This window comes from Leptonychotes weddellii, chromosome 15, assembly GCF_054177405.1.
Source record: "Leptonychotes weddellii isolate Sample4059 chromosome 15, ASM5417740v2, whole genome shotgun sequence".
Classification (NCBI taxonomy): Eukaryota; Metazoa; Chordata; class Mammalia; order Carnivora; family Phocidae; genus Leptonychotes; species Leptonychotes weddellii.
The window spans coordinates 38,532,663-38,549,222 of NC_138383.1; the positions used below are offsets into that span (position 1 = coordinate 38,532,663).

Genomic DNA, 16,560 nt, shown 5'->3' on the forward strand with positions numbered 1-16,560 from the left:
TGGCTCAGTTGGTTAAGCGACTGCCTTCGGCTCAGGTCATGATCCTGGAGTCCCGGGATCGAGTCCCGCATCGGGCTCCCTGCTCGGCAGGGAGTCTGCTTCTCCCTCTGACCCTCCTCCCTCTCATGCTCTCTGTCTCTCATTCTCTCTGTCTCAAATAAATAAATAAAATCTTTAAAAAAAAAAAAAAAAAAAAGAAGCTCAACTGTCATGTCCACAGTACATACTTGGTCGCCCCTGTTGTTTGGTACTGCTCTGCTCACTCTCTCAGCCCTTCCTCCCCACATCCTCTGCCAGCCCATCCTTTGCTGGAGGGCCTAGCCCTTTCCTTTACACGTGCTTTTCCTGCAGGATCTCATTCACTTTTTCATTCCATTGATCCCCTCTGAGCAGACATCTCCCTGAGCCACATTTCCATTGCAGGAGGACGTCTCTACCTTAATGTTCTACCTCAAACTCCAAATAACCAAAACTGAACAGTGTTCCCTCCAGAGCTGTTCTGATTCTCTGTTCTTCCAGTGATGCCCGTTGTCTTCCCAGTCCAGGCTAGAGAGTCTGGGAGTCCTTCTTTATTCCTTAGCTAAGTCCTTTTGATTCCAGCTCTGCAGCGGCTCTTAGAACCAACCCTCCTTCCCCGTTAGCACCCTTATCATCTCTAACCCCAATGACGACCGCCAGCCTACCAACTGATGTCTCTCCGTCTAACCTCTACTAATTATTTTAAAGATTTTTCACCACACTCTGTCTTGTGCGGCTTCTCTCTGTGCAGGACCCGTGAATATCTGTGAGGAAATGACTATTCTGCATGGGGGCTTTTTGCTCGCTGAACAGCTGTTCCACCCCAAAGCGCTGACGGAATTGAAAAAGTCTGACTGGGAACGCGTTGGGCAGCCCATTGTGGAGGCCCTAAGGGAGATCTCCTCCGCCACAGCATGCTCCCAGCCCTTTGCCTGGAAGAAGAAAGCTCTGATCATCATCTGGGCCAAGGTTCTTCAGCCCTACCCCGTCACCCCTTCAGACGCTGACACTCGGTGGCAGGAAGATGTGTTCTTCTCAGTAGGCAACATGATCCCTACTATCAATCACACTGTCCTTTTTGAGCTGCTCAAGTCGCTGGAAGCTTCTGGACTCTTTATCCAGCTCCTGATGGCCCTGCCCACCACTATCTGCCGTGCAGAACTAGAGCGCTTTTTGGAGCACATGTCTGTTGACACGTCTTCAAAGGATGTGGCCTTTTTCCTCAGTGTCTGGTGGGAAATGATGAAGCACAAAGGTAATCAGCAGGACCCCCTGCTCTCCCAGTTTAGAACAATGGCCCATAAGTATTTGTCCTCTTCAGATGAGTTCTCCCACCCTCCAAAGAGGTTTAAGTCAGACCCAGATGTGTGTCCCACTATGCCCCTGTTGGCCATGCTGCTCACTGGGCTGAAGCAAATCCAAAATAGAATCCTGTGCCCAGGGATGAAGTGCTGTGCATTAGCCAACTTGGCAGACATGCTGACGGTGTTTGCCCTGATGGAGGACGACCCCCAGGAAGTATCTGCAACCGTGTATCTGGACAAACTGGCCACGGTGATCTCTGTGTGGAATTCGGACACCCAGAACCCATATCACCAACGGGCACTGGCAGAGAAGGTAAAGGAGGCCGAACGGGACATCAGCCTGACCTCCCTGGCCAAGCTTCCAAGAGAGACGATCTTCATCGGGTTTGAGTTCCTGTGCAGCCTGCTGCGGGAGTGGGGGGAGGAGCTGCAGGCCATGCTCACCAGCAGCCAGGGGACAAATTACGACAGCTACCGGCTGTGTGACAGCCTGATGTCCTTCAGCCAGAACTTGAAGCTCTACCTGGATTCTACCAGCTTGTCCAAGGAGGAGAGGCAGGTGGTCTCGGAGCTGGCAGAGTGTGTTGGGGACTTCCTGAGGAAGACCACCAGGGTGCTGAAGAACAACGGCTTTGAGAAGGACATCACCGCCTCGATTGCCATGGCCATTATTGAGCAGAAGATGGACCGGCACATGGAAATGTGCTACATTTTTGCTTCTGAGAAGAAGTGGGCCTTCTCAGACGAGTGGCTAGCCTGCCTGGTTAATAACCGGGCCCTCTTCCGAGAGCCAGACTTGGTGTTAAAGCTGCTGGAAACAGTGGTGGAAGTTACCATGACAGACAGAGCCATCCCTGAATCTCAGATCAGACAAGTGATCAGCTTGATTCTAGAATGCTATGCAGACCTCTCGCTGCCAGATAAAAATAAAGTCCTCTCGGGCACCCTGCTCTCCTGGGGGCGGAAGGGTCTCTCTGAGAAGTTGTTGGCTTACTTGGACGGGTTTCAGGAGGACCTCAATACAACTTTTAACCAGCTTGCACAGAGTGCCTCTGAACAGGGCTTAGCTAAAGCTGTAGCTTCTGTGGCCCGCCTGGTAATATTGCACCCGGAGATCACCGTGAAGAAAATGTGCAGCATGGCTGTGGTCAGTCTTGGCACCCACAAGTTCCTGGCTCAGATTCTCACTGCCTTCCCCGCCCTTAGGTTCGTGGAAGAGCAGGGTCCCGATCCGTCCACTACTTTTGTGGTGTCATGCCTCAAAGAAACCGTCTGGACAAAGTTCTCTACACCCAAGGAAGAAAAGCAATTTTTGGAGCTCCTGGGCTGCCTGATGAATCCTGTGAAGCCCCAGGGTATCCCGGTTGCTGCTCTTCTTGAGCCAGATGAGGTGCTAAAGGAGTTCGTCCTGCCTTTCTTGATGCTAGACGTCAAAGAGGTGGACCTCAGTTTGAAGATCTTCATCCAGACTCTTGAAGCAAATGCGTGTTTAGAGGAATACTGGCTCCAGGCCTGCTCTCCGTTCCCCCTCATCTTCAGCTTGTGCCAGCTGCTGGATTGCTTCAGCAAATACTGGCAGCTCCCCAAGGAGAAACGGTGCCTCTCTTTGGATGGGAAGGATCTGGTGATCCATATCCTGCAGATCCTCTGTGAGATTATATTGGCGAATGCTGAGACCTTCTCCCCAGACACCTGGATCAAGTCCCTGTCTTGGCTCCACCGGAAGCTGGAGCAGCTCGACTGGACGGTGCACCTGAGAATGAAGAACCTCTTTGAGGGCCACTTCAAGTGTGAGGTGCCAGCCACGCTTTTTGAGATCTGTAAGCTTTCTGAGGACGAGTGGACCTCCCAAGCCCACCCTGGGTATGGTCCGGGCACAGGGCTTCTTGCCTGGATGGAGTGCTGCTACATGTCCAGCAGCATCTCTGAGCAGATGCTGGCCCTCTTGGTGGTAGATGTGGGCAACCCTGAGGAGGTCAGATTGTTCAGCAAGGGCTTTCTGGTGGCCCTGGTACAAGTCATGCCTTGGTGCAGCCCCCAAGAGTGGCAGTACCTTTACCAGTTGACCAGGAGACTGTTGGAGAAACAACTCCTGCACGTCCCCTATAGCCTGGAATATATTCAGTTTGTTCCTCTGCTCAACCTGAAGCCCTTTGCCCAGGAGCTCCAGCTCTCCGTACTCTTCCTGAGAGCTTTCCAGTTTCTCTGCAGCCAGAGTTGTCGTAATTGGCTTCCTATGGAAGGCTGGAGCCATGTAGTCAGACTTCTCTGTAACAGTCTGACCGATCTTCTGGACTCCGTTAGGTTGATACAGTCAGTTGGCCCTTGGGCTCAAGAACAGGACCTGACCCAGGAGACCCTGTTTTTTTATACCCAGGTATTCTGTCATGTTCTGCACATCATGGCCATGCTCCACCAAGAGGTGTGTGAACCGCTGTACGTTTTGGCCTTGGAAATCCTCACCTGCTACGAAACCCTGAGCAAGGCCAACCCTTCTGGTAGCTCCTTGCTCCAGAAGGTAAATGAGCAGCGCTTCCTGAAGTCCATCGCTGAGAACATTAGCCCTGAGGAACGGCGCCAAACCCTGCTGCGGAAGATCAGCAACTTCTGATGTTTGTACTTCAGAGAACGGCAGGGCCCTGACTTGGTGGGGTCTACAGGGCTTGAGCTGAGAAACACGAGCTTTTCGGTTATGTGAAATTGTACACAAGCTAAAAAATATATATGGCAATAACTGTAAAGAAAATAGTTTCTTAGGTGTTTGTAACATACAAATTATAAAATTCTCTTTTGAGTTTCATCGTCTCTCTTTTGAGTCTTTCTTGTCAATAGTCTAGGCTTAGATATGCTCTGCGATTGGGCTCAACTAGAGTCTTAAAGAACAAAGCAAGCTGTGAGGAACATGTTCATAACTGGATTTATCCACCTTAGAATTTGGCAAAGAAGTCCAAAGGTGAAACCACCCAAGTGGAAAAATTACAGGTATTCTGTTCTTCTGCACTGCAGCCCTCTTCAAGAGCCATTTCGTGGTGTCTTGGAAGGGGCAGCCAGGGGGAAAAACTCTCTTCTGCCACCAGTTGGCCATGTATTTGTGAACCCAAGAGGCCTGCCCCACTGTAAAAGGAGAACACTGGACCAAGAAAATTAAATGTCGGGGAGTAGACTAATAACCCCAAGAAAATGGGTGTGTTCTGAATGGAGGACTTCAGCCATACAGTCTGAACTCCATTTAGTGGATCCAGGAGGGGCTGTGTGAAACAGTCTGGTGAACACCAGAGGTGGGTTTAAAGGATGGGTACAATTATCTTCTGCCTGGGGTGGGCTGTCCTGGTTTTCAGGGGTGAGTGGGAGCAGTGGTGTACACAGAAGCTTAAAAATGTGACCTTCCCATGTCCAGTGTGTATCACAGAACTAGGAGAACTGGTTGGGGAGGTGTTTAATTTGAGAGGCAAGGAGGGAAAAAGGATATGCCCCATCACCTTCATACGCTTACCCGCACTCTAAATGAGGTGTTATTCTGGTCCCCTCCCAGGTCCTAATTGGGATTCACGTAGGAAGGGAAGACTGCACCAGAAGTTGCCTGACCACTGGGCTTAAACTCTAGGACCCAACAATGTACTCCGGAACCCCCAGAAACATGTGAGAGTAAGGTCTGAGCCAGGCCCTCCTGAACGCTGCAAGTGTGACCACACCCCTCCACACCCTGCTTCTGCCAGTTGCGTGGTGGGTGTAAGCACAGACCAGAAACGACAGCACACAGCGGGGAGGCCAGTCAGGTCACAGGGTGGGTCTGAAAAGAAGTTGGTATTGATGTATTTCACAAATGAGAAGAAGCTGGGAAATATTAGTGCACTTTAATCACCACGGGGGTGATTTATAAAGATATACTGACAGTAAACAAAAACGGTAAAAAAAAAAAATTACAGCATTTGACATTTTTTAAATGGCACCCATTAAAGACTGAAATAGAATTTGAGACACTGTTACATATTGAGTACTTTACAAGTTCATGGACAACAAAGAATTAAAAGGCACTTTAAAACTTCTAGATTTTTACTACCATTTGAAAAAAAACTTCATGGTAGCAGTTTCTAAAACCCATCCTAGTGGGTAGGGAAGAATTAGTGTTGGCACCAGAGGATCCTATTTGCAAACGGTAGCTGAGTCAGTCCACGGGACGGATTTTGGCCAGGGCTATCGTGCACTCTTGTTCTCCAGCCTTCTGCGGCAAAGCGGCAGTCCGCTCCCGTGGGAACAGGCTTTGGAACAAGCCCTGGCTTACCGGGAGGCAGCCCGGATGAGACCTCTCACGGTCTGAAATACAGAAGCCCGTTTCCACGTCCTATGAAAAGGACAATGTCAAAGAGTGGGGTTCCCCAGGAAAGAGCTCAATAGGCACCATGTCGCTTTACCCCTGCAGTTTTAACAACAGCATCCTGTGCGTGTGGACATGGGGAAAGCTGGGTTTGAGGGGACATGCTAAGAAAGGAATAGTATTTGTGAGTTTACGACAAGCTCACAAGTTCGACACTGGTCTTCCCAAGTCAGCCTGCAATGCGCTGACCTGTGGGCCTCCCTAACTACTCAAGTGCTTCAGGATCCCCTCCCTGCCTCTCACCCCCCTGCCGGGGAGACTTCTGAACGGAAGTCAGGAGTCATGGGAATTCAGTGTTGGCACGCGGATGACAGGATGAGGCACAGGACCAATGGGTTATCTAGTAAACAGTAAAAAACTACCTACCCACAATGATTTACCCAGGCCAACATCACAAGAACGTATTTCAAGAACCAAGTTCATCACTTGCTGCTGCTGGCCCAGTAAGTGTAGATACTGCCCTGAGTGGTCGGAAAGGTGGGTAGCCGCCCATATTCGGGCCAGGCGGGTGCCCAGACACTTCACCCTAGTCCACCTGTCTCCACACCCCATGCTTCTTTGAGGTACACAAAGCAAGCAAGCTGGGAGGAACATGTTCATAACTGGATTTATCCCAGAATCCTTGAGGTAAGACTCAAGGAAGGATCCTGGGGCTTGCGTTAAAACCACCTTGCTGCCAGTGGAGGTCTGACAGGATCCAATCGCTGTTACTTAGAAAAAAAGTGCTTTTGCAAAAGGGGCAGGTTAGAAGAGGGAGGTCAGACGAAGATTCTTTAGAAAAACTCAAACCCATCTGCTTATCAATACCCAAAGGGCTGAAGCCACCCAGGGCACAATTTGGTCCGTGGGAATACTGAGCGGAGGAGGCACCCTCACTGCCTGACTCCCGGGAGCACCTAGCTGTCCTTTTTGTCTGGGGGGGGGTCAAAGAGCCGGGATGCCTTCTTGCACAGCAGAGAGAACCAGTAGATCTGGGGAGCGATGAGGAAGGCATTGGCCACATTGCAGTAGAAAGGGATACTGGACGGCACTTGGAGTAGGCTTAGTCCCTGCTGCTGGCCGTACGACCAGTACATGAAAGGGAAAAGAAGGATCCGACAGGAAAGGAAGGTGGTCAGCGTGAGGATTCCGTTAGCTTTGAACAGGAGGGTATGCTGCTGCTTCAGCTGCAGGAGAAAGGGGAGGAGAAGGCCGTCAGCGAGGCTGCACCTTCCGGGAACCACCCGCCGGGGGCCCGCAGCAGGAAAGCCAAGCGTCGGGTCTCCTGACACGTGTGGCAAAGCTGGCTGAGCGCTGCTCCCTTTATATGTGCACGCAGGCTCGTAGTTTTTCCAACAGTGATACTGAGTTTGGCCTAAGCCCCCCAGCCGACAGGCACACAGGAACAGTGGATTTAACAACAAAACAAAACAAAAACCACCAAAACAAAAAAAATCTGCAGCCAGGAAAAAATACCTAAAAAACTATCAAATTTGAATCAAAAGTACAATTTCACCCCCCCCCCCAGGCTCAGAAGACCAACTGACCTTTGCATCTGTTGAAGGATCTCCTGTCCCACCATTCCTAGCGCTAAGGGGTTTCCACAAGCCCCCCAGTCCGCCAGGGGAGAGCGGGGCCCGCTTCCTCCCGTCACTACGGCCATGGCATCTATACCTGAATCAGAACTCGGCCCAGGGACACAAACGGAGTGCTCAGTTCTGCCATGAAGATGCAGCCAACAAAGAAGTCCCCAAGGTCTCCCCTGAGCCTCTGCAGAGGAAAAGGGAAGAAATGGGAAATAAGAACTAGAGGTTAAGGAACCACCAGGAGGAAAATTCTAACGAGGGCTATTGGAAAGGGTAGTCATGAGAGACCGTGAAGGGAAAGGGAAATGCTAAGTGAGTGAGTACAGACCTGGTTAATACTCTGCTGCTTCCATAGCAATAGCACTTGGAGGGTCAAATCCCCTAGGATCCAGAGACAACTTCAGAGATCAGCTGATCGCATCACACCCCAAGCTTTTTCTGAATTTCAATGTCAGCCGGAAGGAACCGTGTAGCCTACTTTTGGGTATCTACCTTAGTCATGCCAAGGGCACTTGGCCAGTTTAATTCAACAACATATGTGCCAGGCCCCGTGCTAGAGGTCAGGGTCCCAACGCAATCAGGAGAAACTTCTTTAAGAATGTAATGTACTCCCCACCACTCCTTTTATCTTGTCAAAAAACAGGACAGCACAGAATAGCAGCTCTGTCACTGACTTCCACCGAGTACAAGAAGTAAACTCTTAGAGCCCCCAGTTTCTTCATCTCTGCTACAGGGCGAATAATATCTAACTGTCATTTCTAATAACGCCTAATTATTAGTAGAAAGCGATGAGCTTTGCAGTCCAGCACCTGTCACTCAGGAATTACTAACTGCCTTTCTGCATTCCCGTCTCTCTTCCTCGTTGGGGGCGGGGGAGGGGGGCTTCTGGGGAAAAGGACCCGAGGAGAAATGAGAAGGCCGTCTGCTTGGAGAGCGAGCTTTCGTGCCATTGGTACAGCCCATTCGGCACTCGTTGGCATTGCTAGAGCAAATCACCAGGTGACTGAGCTGCTCTCATTTTTTTAAAAACAATTTTTAGGTTGTTTTGTATTGTACTGGATACTGTTTTTATATCGTATAAACGGAAGGCAGAGCCTCTGACGGAGCCTAGGGCATCACAGAGGGCTGGGGGCCTGCAGAAAGGGTGACGCTGGTAAGGAGGACCAGCAACACTGCAGATGGCACTTCTGTCCTGCGGGATCTGCCGGGGAGGTTTTACTCCGCAAGCAACTGGCACCGGAGGAAGGGGAAAGAAAGAGGGACAGTCCAGGCTCGCAAGTAATGGTCAAGATACCCAGTTTAACAGGAGGAAACGAGGGACCAAGTCTGCTGATGGCTGTTCTGGAAAGCCGTACCTGGGCAACTGGCACAAGGGCAAACAGAATGACCGCGTGGTGCGCGATCATGAGGCGGTTTTTACTCAGGAAGTTCCGAAAAGTGGTGAGCGAGTGTCTGTGGTTCCGGTCTCTGGTTCGGTACCACTCACAGAGGTACATGGCGTAGGAGTCGTAGATCATGTACGGAATCAAGAACCAGACATACTCTCGGGCAAGCCAGTGCCTAAAAGAAAGCATATGAACAGTCCCTGAGAGGATGATGGATGTCACCTGCGAAGGCCCAACGTCAGCCGCTTCTCAAACACATCCCCTTCAGCTCTGTACCTAATCAGCTATTTTTACTCCAAATTCTTTACGAGGAAGATGCTGACAGTGATAAATAAGGTGAGTGAAGAGTTTTCTCTCAACTGCGAGGCCAATTAATAAGTGTCAGGGTCAGAAAGCAGGGGACTCACTCAGCACCATGTGTTTCAGTAACTAGCTTCACCATTTCCCTGATTTAGCTACTCCTTTCTAATGGATTTTTCTGGCATTTTGTGATATAAGCTAACTTTGATATAGATATCTCTATAAATGATTCATTAGCCCCACCAAGAAACTTGTTTGAAGGTATCCCAAATGCCCAATCCAATATTTCCAGTTTAACTCCACTTAGTTGCTCAATAGTTCGGAGTTTCCTTGTGTATCTGCTTGCAACCCCACTTAGGGAGTCTCTGGGAAGCTCTTTACAATTCTATGGCTAATCCCAATTCCGCTCATTAAGAAAAATACATCTGGGGGCGCCTGGGTGGCTCAGTTGGTTAAGCGACTGCCTTCGGCTCAGGTCATGATCCTGGAGTCCCGGGATCGAGTCCCACGTTGGGCTCCCTGCTCGGCAGGAAGTCTGCCTCTCTCTCTGACCCTTCCCCCTCTCATGCTCTCTATCTCATTCTCTCTCTCAAATAAATAAATAAAATCTTTTAAAAAAGAAAAATACATCTGGAAAGGAGCCCGGAGTTCAAGGACTACCTTACAGCAATCAGATACCAGAAAAGAAGCTGGGACAAAAGACAGTTTTCCCATTTACTTGCCCAAAGGGGTTAGATCCGTATTTGCTGAGTCTAAATGACTGCTTATCACAGTCCCAGAGCAGATTAGAAGGAAAGTCTCTAATTTCTACAGTTTTGTTCCCAATTGAGAAATAATCATTCTACAGAAAATGTGGGAAAAATCAAAATAGAAATCATATACTCTGCTGAGAAGGATTGGCTTCACTCAATCAGCACATTTTTACTGAGCACCCATGTGTCAGATAGAAGAAACCGTTTAGTTTCATGGCTTGGCATTCCCAAACTACCTGAACCCCAGCATCACCTGCAGTGCTTGGTAAGGACTCTACTCTCCAGAGACTCAACATGCTAGGCCTCGGGAGCTCAAATCTGTATTTTTAACTTTGTCCCAGGTGATTTCCTAAGAAGCCAGTCCACTGAACTGCAACACTGGCAACATACTCTAGCGAGGGTGCCATTCAAATTTCTGTTCTGAACAGGTCCACACTTACCACGGCATGACTGGATCATTACGAAGCAATGAAACAGGCAAACAAGTAAGTAATGGCAAATACACTAGATGTGTATGTGAATTCATTAGCCAGGTTCCATTTAGGTAAAAAGGTGTGATATTTATTCTACTGCCCATCTATGGTCTCCAATTGCTTTCTTGAAGCAATTCCAAGTAAAAAAGCTATGAAGAACGACTAAAAGCTTAGCTGAAATATAACCGGCCCCTCCCCTTGAGTGGGGCCTAGGATTTTAATATTTTGCACACCGTACCAATTCAATGAGATCTGAAATTGTGTAGAATTCTCTGAAGACTTACTAACAAGAGGTTTGGATTATAATCTTTTTTTTTTTTTTTTAAAGATTTTATTTATTTGACAGAGACACAGCGAGAGAGGGGAACACAAGCAGGAGGAGTGGGAGAGGGAGAAGCAGGCTCCTGGCCGAGCAGGGAGCCCGATGCGGGGCTCGATCCCAGGACCCTGGAATCATAACCTGAGCCTAAGGCAGACGCTTAACGACTGAGCCACCCAGGCGCCCCAAGAGGTTTGGATTATAATCTTAACTACCACCAGCCTGGGACTTAACTTTCTTTGTAGTATCAGGATAATTCTTGTTTTCCTTTCCTGACAAAGTTCTTGTGTGGATTAAAAAACTAGAAGTGTTAAAGTCCTTTTAAATTAAAAAGCACTATCCAAATATAAGTGCTTAAACTGGTAAAATTGCCTAGGGCTATGACTCTTAGCCCGTTTAGGGATCTGGACTCCTTTAAGAATCTCCTGAAATCTTTGGTCCACCACCACATTATGCATATAATTCAGGGGGACCTATAGATACATATTCTGTATGAAGGCATAAGATGAAAAGGCATATAATAGGGGCACCTGGGTGGCTCAGTCGGTTAAGCATCTGCCTTCAGCTCAGGTCATGATCTCAGGATCCTGGGATCGAGTCCCATGTCAGGCTCCCTGCTCAGTGGAGAGCCTGCTTCTCCCTCTGCCCCTCCCCCACTTGAGTGCAGTCACACTTCTCTCTCAAATAAATAAAATCTTAAAAAAAAAGGCATATGATACAAAAATATTTGAATGTATAGCATATGAGCCCCAAAAGGCCTTTTTTTTTTTAAAAAGATGACCTAGGTGCCTTTAGAACATCCTTACGCATACACGCGAAGGCGGAGGGCACAGAAAGGTGTCTGTCTCCATTCTGTGCCCAGAGCATCTAAGGCATAAAGATACACAAAAGGAGGAACCTGAAAACCAAACTCAGGTGTGCTACCATGATCCAGCCCCTAAAAACACAGAGCTTCTGAGGGGAAAACACAAATATCTTCTGAAATGTATAGTGGCTGCCTGCTGCTTGCCCTCATATCAGCTCAAAAAAATGCTGCAAAGTCACATTTGTCACTTTAATCTTTGCAAAGGAAGCTGGTTTCAAGTTTGATGTGACAAACGGGGCAGTGAGGGAACTTGTTGCATGATCAGAAAATGCTCGATGAAAATAAAAAATTGAACCCAGCCAAGCAAATGCTGTTAGCCTTTGGTGTGTGCAGTCAAGGTCACTTGACCTATCTTGTCTCAGCATCTATAATTCATTGCTGATAGCCGGTTTTGTCTAAAAAGAGGCATAGGAAGAAAAGCACAAAAGTCACAATGGCAGGACCAATCCCAAGTAAGATCCAGACACTGAATTTGCAGGCCACAGGGAAATGGATACCCCACTCCTGCTCCCATCCCATTCCAGTCTCAACTCGTAAAAAGCAGGACACTTTGCAGAGTCAACATGCGAAAGTGACTAGGAAAGGCTGTGAGACTTTCCCTGCACATTTGACTATCACTCTTTAACGAGAAGAAGGTAAGAGTGGTTCTAGGAAGACGGGTGAAAATAATGGCTTTTTAGAAAAAAGGGGGGGGGTCCACAATTGCCCAGGTCTAAACACTATACCAAGTAGACCGCCCTGGTCTTTATGATTTGTTTCACTAGATGCACATTTCTTGACCTGCCTCTGGACTGAGCTCTAATTTGGGTACAGGTCAGTTTCCTGAAAGCACTAGAAACCTTTTCATTGCCTTTAGCAAATCCAGAGGAAACAAGGGAGCAGCACTTGTAAAGAAAGGATTGGTGGATTTGTTCCTTTCCACAGAGGGTCTCTGCTAACCACACTGGACGTATGTTGGCCAAAAAATGCTCCAGGGCAGGACTTGAGTGAAATCATTTAAAAGACCCAAAAGCCAGACTCCCACTTCCAAGTAATTCTCACACTTAGGTATCTCATAAAGAACTTGAATCGATGGGCCACCTTAAATTAGACTTAGACCCTGTCATTCTCTAGTATTTCTTCAGTTTACTTACTCCTAAGTGGGAGAGGCTGAAAGAGGTAAGGCGAGGAGGAGGGACTGATTATGGTGCCCGAGTTCTCCCACCAGTCAGCTACCTAGCCACATGTGCTGCTAAAAGAACGAGCGCCTGGGAGCCGCTCAAATGTGGAAACTTCAACAAAGCTCAGCGCCGTCGTAGGTGCTGCTTTCACCTGGCATTGGATGTTACCTGTCGGTGATCACGTCGCTACAGGAGCGGATGATGACGATCCCTGACCCGGTGGCCAACACAGCCTGCACTGAAGAAACCAGCCTAACGTGCGGCAGAAAAGAAAAAAAAAAAAAAGAAAGAAAAATCCAGTCCAGTGGACAGCGTGAAGCCCAGAGCCTTCAACCTGCCTCTCCCCTGGGCTGCCAGTGCGGGGAGGGAGAGGGTACGCCGCCGCCGCGCTCCCGACCCCAAGGCAGCGGGCAGACGGACCAGCAGCTTCCCGCCCGGTCGTGTCCCGCGCGGGCGCCCTCCATCCTCCTCCCTCTCCCTCCCCGGGAGGACGCCGGGCTCTGCGGAGAGCTCCGGCCGGCGCCCCGGAGGGGCAAGGCACCAGGGAGGCAGCCCCCTCGCTTCCTGTCGCCCCCCTTTTCCGCCCTCGGCGCGGCGCAGGGCCGGGCGCCGGCGGGTCGGGTCGCGGGGCAGCCGGCGCGCGGCCGGGTGGGGCGGACGGCGCCCGGCCTCGCGCGTACCTGGTGCTGATCATCACGCAGTCGGAGTCGCTCCATGCGGGCCGCGCGCGCCGCAGCCCCCAGGTGCAGAGTGCGAAGAGCCCCGGGAAGAAGAGCGAGCCCAAGGCCAGCGTCAGCAGCATGGGTGCTCGCGGGGTCGGCCGCCGCGCTCGGCGCCCTCGGCGTGGCTCCGGTCGGCTCCGCGCGGCTCCCGACTGGCGCGGCCCGCCCGCCCCTATTTCTACCCTCCGCCCTCCGCCCCCGCCCCGGCCCCGGCCCCGCCGCGACTCCGGCAGCCGCCGGGCGCTGGCCCCGAGCTCGCAGCGCCACTCTCCGCGTGACCAGGCCGGCGGCCGCGATAGGCGCGGGCCGGCCGGGCGGGGCGGGGTCTCGCCGCCGCCGCCGCCTCCCCTAGGCCCCGAGGCTTCCCCGGGTTCCCCCGGCCGGCCGGCGAGTGGGCGGCGGCGGCGAGCTGCGGCCCGGGAGGTTCCGAGGGCGCCGGCGCTGCGCCCCGCACGAGCGGCGTGGAGCGGTCGCCGCCGCGTTCCGAGCGGCCGCGGGGCCGAGGCATTGGTGGGAAGGGCCGAGGCTCTCGGGGCTTCTATTCCGTCACCGCGGACGCGTCCCCCTCCCTGCGGGACCGGCCCGACCGACGAAAGGCCCCGCACCTGCCCACTGCCCTCCTCGGCTCCGCAGCCCCAGGCGAAGGGGGCGCGGTGGAGGAGGCCCCGAGAAAGCCCCGTAGAAAGATGCCTTCGGTCGAGACCCCCCACCACGAGGCCCTCCGGGCCGGGCCCGGGCATCTCTCTTCGGCAGGAGGAAGGAGACGACGGGTGAGCTTGTGGCCATCTGCCCGCCTGGCTGATCTACCAAGCACTCTTGCGTCCAAATAGGAGTCTTAAGGAAACGATCCCTCTGTAGGCCAAAGATGGCTTTTCCACGTCCTGCCAACTGCTGCAATTCCGCCAGAGGGGGCGGGGGTCGCTCCTAAAAGCATTAAATCCTGCTACAGAATCCAGCAGTCCCTCTCTGTCTGCCTAGCGAGGTGGAACACCAGGTCTGCAGACTTCCTGCGGCACCCGCGGTACTGCCTCTCGCCGCCGGGGCAAGATACTAGGCAGTCTCGGGGACTGTTGACAACGTTTTCTTTTTTTTAAAGTTCTCCATCCAGGTGCCCTAAATTCGAATGGGTTGGAAACGATTCGCTTTCACTCAGCACCAGTCACGTGGGCCAATACAGTAGCTTCAACATTACTGGCTTCTCTCCCTCTCGGGACTTCCCAACGTTTTCCTTTGCTTTGGTCTCTCTCTGCCCCAGCTAACGTGGCGGGGAGGGCAATTCATTTATGCCTATTGCGATCGAAAGGCTCTGTGGGTCTCTTCCCATCATCACCATGCAACATGCTGAGGAAGGCCCCATAACAGGACTGACTCTGAAACAGTGCGGCTCAGCCTCTCTGGGCCACTGTTTCCTCGAAATTTGTGAAATGAAGATGCTGAACTCCAAGCTCTTTAAGGTTCTTCCAGTTCTAAATTCTTATGATTCTATGACTTTTATAAGATAACAGATGATCTCAGTTAGATGCCAATTAAATTTCTCTAACATGGCAGTTACATGATGTTACTGATGTAACAGCTTTTAACATCTTACATATTATTAAGTTGAGGGATTTAACCAACATCAAGGAAACAGAACACCCAAAGGAAAGTCTGAAATTTCTTCCAATGAGAGTAACATCTCTTAACTCCCAAATTCACTGCTAACATACTTGGTGAACTGAAAAAGACACTTCAATTTGGTAGCAAGGTATCTGGCATATACAAAGCTTTCTGTATTTTCACATTTGCATGTGGACAAAGGACAGCTATGTGTAAACTCTTCACTGTCTCCAGAACAAATGCTTATGCATTCCACTTTCTATTCCCTACCGGTTTATCCCAGTCACCTCCACCTCTCTTCCAGAGAGGGACAAGTGGTTACCAGTCTTCCCTGCCTTCTCTCCTTAAAGGGATCAGCAGCATGCACCAAGGATGCTAACACTTTTAAGTGGTGGGAACCAATCTAGGCCCTATGCAAGAAGTTGTCTGTACAGCTCTTACAGAGTCTATGAAACAAAAACAAAACAACAGATGTTTCACATATAGAAAATAGCAAGTAAAATCAGTTTCCAACACCAGGCTCTCAACGTCACCAGAATGTTCAGCTTGAATCACCAGAAAGCCAACAAGCATAAACATGAGCCTTGGCTTTTCAACCCCTTAGGCAAATGATAAAGCCTTTTTAACACAAACTTCTACTCACCCTTCAAAGGTTTTGAGTTGTGTTTCCTTCTCCAGGAAGGTTTCTATCTATCTGTTTCTTCTAGGCACATTTATAAATCTCCTTCTAGATCACTTTTGCATTTGAGTAGTGAGCATGTTGGGTTTTATTTGTATGTATGTTTCCCCACCAAACTGTTAGCTCTTTGAAACAGGACGGTGTCTTTTCATTTTGTTTCCCAAGGTAGGCCTGGCACATTGCCAGTGCTTAAGAAACATTTGATACTTTTTAAAGTTAATATTTATTGAATGTTTACTACGTGCCAGGCACTGTATCAAACACTTTAAAGCTTATCTCATTGGATCCTCACAAAGAACCTATCATCCTGTGTATGTGTGTGTGTGTATGTGTGTGTGTGTGTGCAAAATATGACCCAGAGCAAAGAAAAAAAAAAACTGGCCCAAGTTCACACGGCTGGTGGCAGAGTTGGGATTTGAACTCATTACCCTCTGCCTTCGTCAGTGTGCCTAACGACTACGCTGCCTTCAAACTTGATAAACAAGGGAAGAGTAGTTGTTTTTCACAATATAGTTTCTGATTAATAACCACGTTCCTAATTGTTTCCTCACAAATTTAAATGTGGGGAGTGTAGCTTATGGGCTCTGATGCTGCTGTATATTATTTCATATTTGTATATGCCTTTACAATTTTTCAAATCACTTTCACATATATTAATCTCACTTGGTTCTCAAAATGACCTGGTGAGGTAGGTGATCGTATTACTTCATTTTATAGATGAAGAAACTGAGGTGCAGAATGGTAAACTGACAGGCTACTCTATGACGTGGCAAGGCTCAAGTTAGAACCCAGGGCTCCTGATTTGTGTTCAGGGTGATTTCATCTTGTAGAGTTGGGATTTAAGGAGTTTTTAGTTATGCCTCTTAGGTGGTTTTTGAGAGTGAGGTTTGGGTTACCAGATGTCAAGAGAAGACTTGTTTACAAAATAAGAACTCATTTACAAAATTCCCTTGAATGGGAATTGATTAAGGCTCCCAGTTAGGGAGGGCCATGGTGGGATTTCTCTGGTTTCTACCCTATCTCTCCCATTCCTTTAAACCCCAATCT

The 16,560-nt window shown here is 49.8% G+C and overlaps 2 protein-coding genes across 5 annotated transcripts in view; one reads left to right on the forward strand and one right to left on the reverse strand.

Annotated features, from left to right (window-relative positions):
- GEMIN4 (gem nuclear organelle associated protein 4) overlaps nt 1-4,122 on the forward strand; it is a 7,224-nt gene extending 3,102 nt beyond the window's left edge. The window contains exon 2 of the mRNA XM_081806074.1: nt 770-4,122. Coding sequence (XP_081662200.1) covers nt 770-3,933 — 3,164 coding nt within the window. The 3' untranslated portion in view covers nt 3,934-4,122. The remainder of the gene's footprint in view (nt 1-769) is intronic.
- The window catches only part of TLCD3A (TLC domain containing 3A), a 16,498-nt gene extending 2,981 nt beyond the window's left edge, over nt 1-13,517 (reverse strand). Inside the window, exons 1-5 of one of the 4 annotated variants that reach the window (XM_081806122.1) lie at nt 13,197-13,427; nt 12,685-12,768; nt 8,618-8,822; nt 7,351-7,446; nt 5,158-6,863 (exon numbers count right to left, since the gene is read on the reverse strand). In XM_081806122.1, coding sequence (XP_081662248.1) covers nt 6,594-6,863; nt 7,351-7,446; nt 8,618-8,822; nt 12,685-12,768; nt 13,197-13,318 — 777 coding nt within the window. In that variant the 5' untranslated portion in view covers nt 13,319-13,427 and the 3' untranslated portion in view covers nt 5,158-6,593. Of the gene's footprint in view, nt 1-5,157; nt 6,864-7,350; nt 7,447-7,590; nt 7,644-8,617; nt 8,823-12,667; nt 12,769-13,196 lie in introns of those variants that run through there. The other 3 variants (XM_081806124.1, XM_081806123.1, XM_081806125.1) reach the window with 3 other exon arrangements.
- Between the last annotated feature and the right edge of the window lie 3,043 nt (nt 13,518-16,560).